The 11,254-nt window shown below is 54.2% G+C and overlaps 4 protein-coding genes across 4 annotated transcripts; 2 read left to right on the forward strand and 2 right to left on the reverse strand.

Moving 5' to 3' along the window:
* Positions 1-382: 382 nt before the first annotated feature.
* On the reverse strand, positions 383-3,615 carry M409DRAFT_28406 (uncharacterized protein; the record flags this gene model as incomplete). The annotated part of the gene is made up of 2 exons (XM_033809023.1): positions 383-1,075; positions 1,126-3,615. The coding sequence occupies 2 exons, from the start codon at positions 3,613-3,615 to the stop codon at positions 383-385; spliced, it is 3,183 nt and encodes a 1,060-aa protein (XP_033661965.1).
* Positions 3,616-4,002: 387 nt separating this feature from the next.
* M409DRAFT_37610 (uncharacterized protein) lies at positions 4,003-5,194 on the forward strand (the record flags this gene model as incomplete). The annotated part of the gene is made up of 3 exons (XM_033810764.1): positions 4,003-4,091; positions 4,156-4,899; positions 4,969-5,194. The coding sequence occupies 3 exons, from the start codon at positions 4,003-4,005 to the stop codon at positions 5,192-5,194; spliced, it is 1,059 nt and encodes a 352-aa protein (XP_033661966.1).
* Positions 5,195-7,574: 2,380 nt separating this feature from the next.
* M409DRAFT_28409 (uncharacterized protein) lies at positions 7,575-8,032 on the forward strand (the record flags this gene model as incomplete). The annotated part of the gene is made up of 3 exons (XM_033809024.1): positions 7,575-7,835; positions 7,896-7,948; positions 8,002-8,032. 3 exons carry the CDS (start codon positions 7,575-7,577, stop codon positions 8,030-8,032), a joined length of 345 nt encoding a protein of 114 aa, XP_033661967.1.
* A 663-nt stretch (positions 8,033-8,695) lies between these two features.
* M409DRAFT_69948 (uncharacterized protein) lies at positions 8,696-9,880 on the reverse strand (the record flags this gene model as incomplete). Its single annotated transcript, XM_033818506.1, has 2 exons — positions 8,696-9,738; positions 9,820-9,880. The coding sequence occupies 2 exons, from the start codon at positions 9,878-9,880 to the stop codon at positions 8,696-8,698; spliced, it is 1,104 nt and encodes a 367-aa protein (XP_033661968.1).
* Positions 9,881-11,254: the final 1,374 nt, after the last annotated feature.

The following is an 11,254-nucleotide window of genomic DNA, read 5'->3' on the forward strand; positions in this document are numbered from 1 at the left end:
CGCAGACGTCCAGCCTCCGGACTGTCGACACCGAGGCTTGGTCAGAAGAGGCGCTGCCGGCCTTTTGGTTATACGTATGTTGTCGGATGGTGCGTGAGCTGTCTGTCGACGATGTCTCTTCATCGCTGCCTGCTTGTCTTTCCGATTCCTCTCCAGCAAATCCAACCGTAGTGAATGGCCCGACTTCACCATCCACGCTCGTGAACGCTTCTGGGGAGGCGGGACGACGCTCGGTATTCTCCCCGGTCACTGAAACAAGAGTATCGTTGGCGCCATCCAAAGACCCTAACTCATTCATATCGCTTTCAAGACTGCCCTCACCAATCTTCACCTCCGGGTCCTAGCCCAGAGTCGGGGAGCACGACCTCTCTTCTTGTGGCCTCTAACCCTTCTGTCCACTCCCACCATCTCTCCTTCCTCTCCTTTCTCGTCTGAAAGACCCAAACTGGCCCTTAGTCCCCTCACGCAGCTTCTTCAAGATACCTCGCATAGCGGGTAATTCACCCTGCAATTTAGCGCGAGCATCGTTGTCAGTTCGCTCGTCAAGAGCCAGGTAAATCTGACTCTGAACTTCGCTCGCGCGGTCTGTGGTGTAGTTGTTCAAAGTCTGCGCCATAAATTCCACGTCCAAGGTTGCCTGCATCAAAGCGGGCAGAGAGTAGTGTTGACGCTTCTTGAACGCTTCGATGAGCGCCATTGAGCATTGTTCAAGATGGAAAGACAGAATCTGCCCCGTGAGCGTGCTCGCAGTAGTGTTTGTAACTTCGGCGTGAACCATGACGAGCTGGAGAAGCACATCATAAACGTAGGGTCTTGCATCCGTTGGACGAGGCGTCGAAGGCTCCCAGTCGTTAGCTGTGATGCCCTTGGTGATGATAGCATCGAGTGTTTCGACTGTAGGCTTGACGTATGACTGAAAGAGGCGTGCGTCGATCTGAGAGAGGACATCTCTGATAGTCTTGCTCTCCTCAGTGAGCTTGACGCTGAACGCTGCCTCGAAATGTGAGATGAGTTGCGGGATGACCTCGCTGCGGAGGTGGTTGAGATTGGACAGCGTGAGTAACATTCGAGTGTTCTGATCGCGAAAGTTAGCTCGATTGTGACCTGCCGTGGAATATGACTTACCCTGCTAGACGCATCCACAGGCTCGGTCCCGTACGAATCCTCGCCATCCAACTCGCGCTTCTTGGCAATGGTCACACCGTCTGGGTCGATTTCCTCTGCCACGGCGTTGGAGTCTCCCTTAGGGTTCTCTGCATTCTCCACCATGCCGTTCAAGCTCTTATACAGACTGGTGGTGAAGCAGCCTCTAACCACTTGCAAGAGTTTAGCAGAAGGCGGAACGATGATCTCGACAGCACCGGCTCCGCTCTTTCCAGTCGCTGCATCAGTGATGTACGCAATCTTCTGCACATTGGTCATGACTTTCTCTTCCCATGCCTCAAAGAAGGCAGGCATGAGAGTCAAATCTCTGCGATCGGGACTGCGAGTCCAGGACTCTAAAAGTTTACACTTCTCCGAGTCTGCACTCCAGCTGGAGCAGATAGCCGTGATCAAGCGTTCGCGGACATTGGTGATGACGTTCTTCAGCTTCTCGGGCTCCTGCGACTGCTTCACAACCGAAAGACTTGCCAAATCGCCCATACCACTGCCAACCAGTGCTATCAGCCGAGCGAGGTAATGTGCACCTGACAGAGAATTGGAGTTTGGCGGCCAGAACGCGAACTTCTCCCAGGAATCGCCTCTGCGTGGGCTCGGTGGGGGGACATTGCTTAGATCGAAAGTGAAAGCTCTCCTACTCGCTCCTGGTGTTAGTGGCGTCTTCGAATCTGGTGTTATCGGGGTGGGTGGAATTGGTGAGTAAAGATCACTAATATCTTCGACTGGTGTGTCTTGAAAGAAAGAGGCGATGCTCTCACGAAGAATGGTAACGAGATCCATGGTAGCCTTGCGAATTCCATCAACATGCTCCGGGTCGAGAGAGAGGTGGGTGAAGCCTGAAGCGAAGACGCCGGTCGGAAAGGCCTTTTGAGCTCTGTTCTCCACAAAGTCTTGAGCGGTGGTATACCACTCCACAACATCCGCCAGAATGCCATTCTTTGGAGAGAGTAGAGTGGATAGACAACTCTGGACTTTGTCCCAGAAAGCCAGAATGGGCGCAGAGTCGAGGTCCCGTCCGGAGTCACCACCAAGTCGAATCGTACCGGCAGCAGTGAATGCAGAGCGAAGGTGCTTGGAGAATGCCTTGCTGTCGACACGATTGTTGGATGCCAGACGTCGACGGTTAATTTCAATCTCGATCCTGCTCCTCTCAAAGGTGCGTGCGATCTTTTCTCTGAGGTAAAGGTAATGACTGTTAATCCAGATCCAGATTGGATTCTCGTCTACACCAAGTTGGAGTAGGGTGGCCAAGAGCTCCATGTGCAGCTCCTTGTCAGTCTCGTCAGCAACAGCAGCAGGCTTCCGACCATGCGAGTTTCTCAGTCGCCGCCACACTTCTTGCTTGAACGTCTCGACCTGTGAATTCACATCGTGCCACATCCTCGCAGTCACGATGATCTGCTGGACGTCCGCATCTCCAAGTTCCACGTTGTTCTCTTTAGCAATGGCAGCGATCTTGCGCGCTTTGTCTGCGTGAGACTTGGCTTTCTTGTACGCATCCACGACACCGTCGTAATCGCTCTTCTTGATGGCTTCAAAGACAGTACCAGGCAAGGTGAACATCTCACGATACTGGTCCAACGCATTCTGCACAGCTTTCAGAGCTTCCTCTTTCTCATGACCGCCCAACGCTGGACCCCAGACTTCTTCAGCCTTGATAGCGACTTCTTGAAGTGGAATTCTGATCCCTTGCACGCCGTACTCGGACTCCTTCGTAAGTGCATTTCTGCTACGCTCCGTCTGAAAGCCGGCCTTTGACTGAGATCCCCATGGTCCACTCGTGTTGCGGAAGTGACTCTGGTTCTTACTCGTCTGGCGAGAGTGGGGTCGTAAGCTGGAAGCGGCAGATTGAGGGACCTGCGACATCCTCGAGGACTCCGCTCCCCTATTGCGCATTTCGTGGTAGACGGTATCGATAGTAGCTTTGGCCTTGACGAAACGGTCAAAGTTGCCTTCGACCAGTACCTTGAGGCTTGCAGACTTCTGCTCGATGCTCCTGCTGAGGAAGTCCAAGCCTCTGAGTAGATCCTCGGTGGTGGCATTCTGGTGGACCTGAGACAAGTACATAGCCGGACTGAAGCTGGTCGAGGACAGCATGAACTTGTTACGGAGAGCCAAGTTGTCCTCAATGGGCAGTCCTCTCCTCTTGAGCTCCGCTGCCACTGAAGGGGCCATGCCGAGGGCATCGGCTTCGTCCTTCTGCACGCCGGCATCTTTTGGCGCATGCTTTCCAGAAGATGTGCTGCTCTTCAGACTAACGTGACGATCGATCTTCTGAAGACGCGAGGAAGTGTTGCTCCTGTTCCGAGCATGACCAACTCCAGCTGCGATCTGTTGCTCCAGCTCTTCTTCATCGTCTGACGACCCATCCTCGTGCGGCCACTCGGTTGGGTAGAGGGTGGTGAGCTTGTACTTGTTGAGCAGCTCGCGCTCCTGATCGGCGGTGACGGGCATGTCGTAGGCGTAGCAATGGCTCGGTATCGATGTCTGCGTACGGAGTCAAGCTGCAGGTGAGGGTCGTTTTGCGGAGATCGTAGTCGTCCGGTCGTGGCTGGCGCTTGACGTAGTCGAGCTGGACGGGAAAGAGGAGATCAACCGCAATGGTCATCAAAGCATTGCGCCAGAATCCGGTCGTCTAGACAGAAACATTCATCTGGACTTGCCCTTCACATGAAGATGCCTGTCTTCCAGTGCAGCTCCCGGCCATCTCCACGCGAGCGATCCTGCAGCTCTGCGGACAAAATCGCGCTAGCGAAAGCTTGTCTGAAGTGATCGCGTTCTCCCGTCGCGTACTCCAGAACATCGAAACATCACCTCCCACTTCTCACCCCATCACCCACCATGGCGAGAGCAGAATCCTCCAAAGACGCCCAAACAAACGGCACAAAGGCCCAGACAAATGGCTCCTCCACCACCTACGAGCTGCCATGGTACATACTCTCCCAAAATCAAACCCCCCTCCAACATCCAGAACTAATATGGTCTCTTGTACAGGGTGGAAAAATACCGCCCCGTCTTCCTCGACGACATAGTCGGCAACACGGAAACGATCGAACGCCTCAAAATCATCGCCAAAGACGGCAACATGCCGCACGTCATCATCAGCGGCATGCCAGGCATCGGCAAAACCACCTCCATCCTCTGTCTCGCCCGCCAACTGCTCGGCGATGCCTACAAGGAAGCCGTGCTGGAACTTAACGCGTCCGATGAGCGCGGTATCGATGTCGTAAGAAATAGGATCAAGGGCTTCGCGCAGAAGAAAGTGACGCTGCCCGCAGGCAGGCAGAAGATCGTGATTCTGGACGAAGCGGACAGCATGACGAGCGGCGCGCAGCAGGCCCTTCGACGGACGATGGAGATCTACTCGGGCACGACACGCTTCGCCTTCGCGTGCAACCAGTCGAACAAAATCATCGAGCCACTACAATCTCGCTGTGCCATCCTGCGGTACGCCCGACTGCAGGATTCGCAGGTCGCGTGGCGGGTCAAGCAGATCTGCGAGGCGGAGAAGGTGGATTATAGCGATGATGGGCTGGCGGCGTTGGTGTTCAGCGCGGAGGGCGATATGCGGCAGGCGATCAATAATTTGCAGAGCACGCATGCGGGGTTCGGGTTTGTGAATAGTGATAATGTGTTTCGGGTAGTGGATAGTCCGCATCCGATCAAGGTGCAGGCGATGGTGAGGCATTGTCAGGAGCAGAAAGTCGACGAGGCGTTGGATTCGTTAAAGGAGTTATGGTATGTCCCCTTACACCACCTACACGCCTCAACATTGATGCTCGACTCGTTGCTAATCTGCAACAACAGGACCCTCGGCTACTCCTCCCACGACATCATCAGCACCATGTTCAAAGTCACCAAGACGATCCCCGAACTCTCAGAACATACCAAGCTGGAATTCATCCGCGAGATCGGTTTCACGCACATGCGAATTCTGGAGGGAATGCAGACGTATTTGCAGTTGGCGGGCTGCGTGGCGAAGCTGTGCAAGCTCAACATGAAGCCGCAGTTGTTCGATTTGCCCAAGAAATAGCAGGATACGCTGCATGGGGTGATATGGACTTTGCTCTGTGATGTTTATTTTAGCGCTGGCGTTGGTGGGATTGTGAAAAGCGGGTGGCAAGCGTGGTGTTGAACGACACAGCAAGAGAAGCATTCTAAGTGAAGAAGAGACGAATCGAATCGAATGCGTATGGGTACATATGCTCTGTATCTCATCATACTCGCACAGCCATCGTGTGCACAACAGCCGCGTTCTTGGTATCAGACTCCGGCGGAAATGCCTGTATCATGCGTCTCTTTCCAACCTGTACTCGCCAATACACCAGCGCTATGCGAACGTACACGAGGAAGCCCCATTTCCAAGACCATGCCGCATGGAAATGAGTTGTGCATCGCTGAAGCAGATACACAGAGAAGCTGAAAGTGGTGGTAGATCCATGGGTCAGATCGTTGTTACTTTACATTCCCATCATGCTCATCATGCCGTTGTTCGCGTATGCCTGCACACAGATTAGTTCCTGGTGTCCAAATTGGCCTCACGGGGGATTGGACGCTACTCACCATAGGCTTGATATCCGGATGCGGCACGGCATCAAACTGGGTATACTGCAACTTGTAATCACTCTCGATGTTGATGAACGCGCCCTTGTTCTCCGTCGAATCGCAGTACTTCGGTGCGGAAAACACCGTGATGCACTTGCCGTCGTGCTCGACTTCGTAGCCTTCCATCCGCACCTCGTGACTTCGAATGATCGCTTCGAGGCCGTTCTTCTCGCAGAATCGCTTCGTGACGTCGGGGCCGAATTGCAGTCCCACGCCACGTTTTGATGGGCCGCGTCCGGGGGCGGTTTGGGGGTCTGTCCAGAGCATTTCCATCATCAGGCCTGATTGGCCCGGTTGGCGTTGGCCGTGGCGGTTCAGCTTGCGGATGTCGTCGAGGGAGGTGTCGTCGTCGGAGAAGAGGCCGCCGTGGAGGACGAAGTACTTGTCGCCGATCAGGGTTGCGAGGGGCAGGGCGGAGAAAGATTCGGAGAAGAGCTTGAAGACGCGTTCGGTGTATTTGGCTTTGCATTCGCCTTCGAAGCCGTACATGCGGTTCATGTCGTCGGTTTCGTGGTTGCCGCGGTTGAGGAAGAAGGTGTTCGGGTAGAGCCACTTGTAGCTGTACAGTAGCAGGGCGACTTCGGTTGACCAGGAGCCTCGATCGACAAAGTCGCCGTTGAAGAGGTAGTGGTGCTTTTCTGATGGGAAGCCGTTCAGTCTGAAGATCTCGAGAAGGTCGAAGTATTGCCCGTGGGTGTCACCGCACACTGTGATCTTCTCATCCTCCTTGACGTGCGTCTCCACCATCGTCGGCTCATTGTACACCAGGTCCTTCACCGCCAGTATTATCTGGAAGACATACTTCTTGTGGATTTTCTTGCCCGTCTTGAACCGCTCAATCATATCCTCAATAAACTCCTTCGTCATCTCGTCTTTTAACCGTACACCATCGTACGACTCTTCAACCGCCATCGACTCCAGATCCAGTCCCTCCGCCGCTGACGGCGCATCAGCAATCTCGATCGCTTTCAAGAATGCATCCCGCTTGACCATCTTCTGACACGCCTCATACTGCGTCTTCGCAAGCTTATCACTGGGATTCTTCCGCACCACAATCTTCCAATCGTGAATCGCATCGCCATGCTTGAGAATCGCCGTGTTCGCCACTGCTCTCCGATAGTATGCCTTGACGAAATCCGGATTCAGCTCAATCGCTTTGCTCGCGTCCGCTATCGCATAACCGTATGCCTCCATCTTGATGTGTGCCTGTGCGCGGTTGGTGTAAAACGAGGGTTCGTTGGGGTTGGCCTCGATGGCCTTGTCGTACCATTCGATCGCCGAGGGCCAGTCCTTGGCCTTGAAGGACTCGTTGCCCTTGTTCTTGAGCGCCACAGCATCTTCGGCCGCCATGCTGGGCGATGAAGTTCGAGTTTAGACTTTTGGTGTTCCTTTTTCGGTGTGCGAATGCGTCGACTGCTGTGCTAGAGACAGGATTAACCGACTGAAGTGACAGGGTGAGCGCGGTGCAGCTCGTGATGGCGGCGAAGCGAACAATCTATGTCGTGGTGTAGTACGAAAGAGCGTGGAAGGCGGACGACTTTCTTCGAGATTCTGAAGACAGCCTCGAAAGTCTGTGCACGCTTTCGCCGGTGAGCTCATCCTGTGCTGTGGCTGCGCGGAGAAAACAACCGAGCTGCGGATCCCTGCCACCACCACATCCACATCAGCCTTATCGCGACAAAGAGCACGTGCAAAACATCAACACTTTCACGAGACAAAGACAAAACATCATCCAGACGCTCTCAACTTTTCACAAACACCAAATCTCATCCACAACCACTACGACACACTCGACCAACACCACCCACATGTCGCAAGTCCCACGCTCCCTCCGCGCCTGCCTGGTCTGCTCCTTCGTCCAAGCACAGTCCAAATTCGTCAAGCAAGGCTGCCCAAACTGTGAAGCCTTCCTCGAAATGTCCGGCAGCTCAGACTCCGTCGCGGATTGCACGAGCGAGGTCTTCGAGGGCCTCATCACCGTCAACGACACCGAGAACAGCTGGGTGGCCAAGTGGCAGCGGCTGATCGGGTACGTCCCGGGAGTGTATGCTACGCAGGTGAATGGAGTGGTATGTTGAAACTCATTCGGTTTTTTTGGGGTGGGGAGGTGCTGATGGTGTTGTGTACAGTTGCCTGAGGAGTTTGCTGCAGCGGCGGAGAATGCGGGCGTGAGGTATATCCCGTGAGTTGCGCCATCTCAACAGTTGGATGTCAGAAGACTAATGAGATCTCTAGACGCGACGGTTCCGCCAACAACGACGAGTAGTGGACTGGCATACTGTAGCGTGGGGAGTCGACGAGCGTTATTTAGCAGGGCGTTAGGTGTGGTTCAGAGGTCTACGACAAAAGTATCATGGATTCAAGAGGAATTGCCTTTAGGGAACGAAGGCCACCGCCTGTCTTTGGTTTGAATCTCACAAGAGATGCGAACAGGATACTGTTCAATAGATGATTTCCTCTAAAAACGAAACTTGCAAATGCATTCCCCAATTCCAAGCCACGAAGAAAAGCAATCCACTCCAACTGTTTGGAAAACAAAATCTCAAAATAAAAGCCATCGAAATCCACCACCGCCAATCACCAGGAATCGAACTCCCACCCAAAAGCCCACAAACCTTCTCAACAAACAAAAAAGGAGAGGGAGACTTCGCTCACGAGCGGGAACGTCCGGTCACGCCCTTGGTTCGGCAGTGACAAGGTCGCTCCCGTCACAAAGGTCGTATTGTGTCTGTTTGGTGATTCGCTACTCTCCTGAACGACACAGTTTCCGAAGAGATCATAAAAGCAAACTGCGGCGGCCGGGGGGCGTGGCGGCGGCGGGTACTTGCAGGCAAGGCAAGGTAGGTAGCAATCAAGACGACGAGGAAGTCGGTGAGGGGATCATTCATGGAAGCTTTAACGTGGCGATGCTGTGTGGTGGTTGGATTGGCTATGAGAAGGTAGCTAGGGCATTCTTGCTTTCGGTCAAGACGAAGAGCAATCTGTAGAAGCCGAATGCGCCTACGACGAGGAGCAAGTAGTATGCTACCGTCCAAGTCGAGCCGAGATTCTTCACTCCCGCCCCAAGCACCTTCGCTGCCTTGGCTTCATTCTCATCTGTGTCTTTCACCACACTATTGCCGACGCGGACGTGTTCAATAGTATCGTCTCGTTTGCCCTGAGCGACATCGGGTGTGATGTCCCAGTCGTCGACTTGGCCGACTTTGCCCCAGACTCGTGGCAAGCCCATGTAGTTGCAGAACATGTGTGCGGTGATGGAGGCAAAGACATTTCCGGTTCGCAAATAGACAAAGGCCGTGAAGAAGCCGAAGAGGCTGGTGTATGCGAATTGGAATAAGCTCCTGACGATGCCCATGAGCAGGACATTCGATGTTGGTAATGTTCGTCCTGGTGGTGTGTGACTTTGGACGAACTCGATCAGATGGTGGACGTGTGCGACGCCGAAGACAAGTGGAGTCACGAAGACAATCCGTATCGGGGAGACTTTCGCCAGGAGGTAGAGTGAGATTACCAGCGATCTGAAGACGAGCTCCTCTGCCCAAGGGGCGATTACGACGTTTCGGTTGGAAGTCGGCGAATCCCACAACGTCTCCTTAATCGCTTTCAGGTTGAACTCTCGTATTCCACCATCGACAAAGATCGTTTCGTAGAGTGGTCCCGTATACAATACCATCACAAGCAGCAGGACTTTGAGGCAGTCAAGCGGGTTGAACGGCCACATGCCAAACAAACGCAAGACATCTCGTGGGCTCGCGTGTCCATACTGAACGAGAACGAAGACGGTGAGAACGGTGGAAGCTAGACAGCTGAGACCGACTGCGCGCACTCGTGCTCTGATGACCGTTGGTGAATCTCTCGAGTTGAGCGGGGTTGTGCGAAGCGTCTTGGAGAGGTAGAATGGGGCGACGAAGATGACGGTGAAGAGAATGGCGTAGAGAAGGGCTGTTTTCTCGGATATTGCAGGTGGTGATTCTACATACACATTTTAGATACTCCTTCCCTTTCTTACGATTGTTCTTGATGCCAAGACTTGAGTCTGAGCAGACGACACACCTTTCTTGCCAAAGTAATAAGCTCGCAACCTCTCGACCAGACCCACGCCCTTCTCCCACATCTTTCCTGACGGCGCCATCGTTTTGTGCGCGCGATTCTTCCAGTGTCGTTGGTGGCCTCGACTGCCACCTGCAGCAGGCGGACAAATGACGGATGACGTTGCGAGCTCCCAGAACAAGGACCAGGATGCGGTACGATTCAGGGATTCGAGCTGTTCATCTCCAGTGCATCACGATGGCAAGGCGAAGACGACAGCAGCACACGCAGCTACACGGCGTCGCAAGAGATGAAGAGGTGTACAACAGTCGGCGTGGTGTGTCCGTGGTTGCGCGAGCAGATCACAATGGCCGTCTACCACGCGAAGTGGCAGGAAGTAGCTGCATTGGAGACAATGAGTGCTTGCATTAGCGGCGGACGACTAGCGTGCAATTTTCGCGGCGCGTTCTCGAAGAGATCAGCGACAATGGTACCATGGCAGAGATTCTCATGGCTTTGTCTGCGCCATCTCGCATGCCGACGAACTGGATTCTGATCTGCCGCGCCGTTGTTGACGTCCTCCGATTTTCTGGGAATTTCTGGGCTCGAATTTGAGACATCTGGCACGGCAAAACCGTTGGTGTTGCTGTGGAAGAGCGAACAAAGCTCACGCGACGCTCCGTCCGCTGGCTGGGCCGAGTGTGTCTGCATCATCTCTCATCCGCGGGTGCCTTCGTTGGCTGCGACAAACGACGGCGACTGCTGAGGGCAGTTTCATGGATCTGTACAGTTCCCTGTCACACATGCGCTGACTGCCTGCCGCCCGAATATGAAAAGTGCCCCAGGGCGAGCATCGAGAGGCCAGAAAGTCCTGTCGCCGGCGAGCTTATCGATATGCTCCCAGTTTCCGCCAACTCGATTGGCTGTGGTGCTAGCGCAATGCGAATGGGCGCTCATTTCGCGTCACCTCTTTGCCGGTGGACTCGATGGCTCGTGTGCCCCTGGTCCTATCGATTGCGAACGCTTGAAGACACATGGCGGCGATAGTACGGGATAGTCTGAGCTGGTCGACATGGCCAGTCCGCAGCGACCGAGTGAGTGTATTCACCGTTCTCCTGACCACCGTTCCTGTCTTCCTGTTCCATACCGTTCGCTACACCATACCATATACCACAGCTCCACCACCGCTACCGCTACCGCATATCCACCGCTACCTACAGCGCATACGTCAGGAATAGCAGACGCCGTTTGCGACCCATACCGGCCTCTGCACCACCCTGCGTCCTGCATACTGTCCAGCGCACGCTCGCCTGCCTGACACAGTTGACTACTTCAGCAACCGCCGACGCCCTCACACCCTCCGCGAGAGCTCTCCGCCGTCCAGAGCTCTTGCTCTCGGCCTGTCCTTCGTTTGATATGCTCCACGATCCTTACCGTCTGTCGTTCCTTCCTGTCTTCT

Source organism: Zasmidium cellare (genome assembly GCF_010093935.1).
Source record: "Zasmidium cellare ATCC 36951 unplaced genomic scaffold M409scaffold_43, whole genome shotgun sequence".
NCBI lineage: Eukaryota > Fungi > Ascomycota > Dothideomycetes > Mycosphaerellales > Mycosphaerellaceae > Zasmidium > Zasmidium cellare.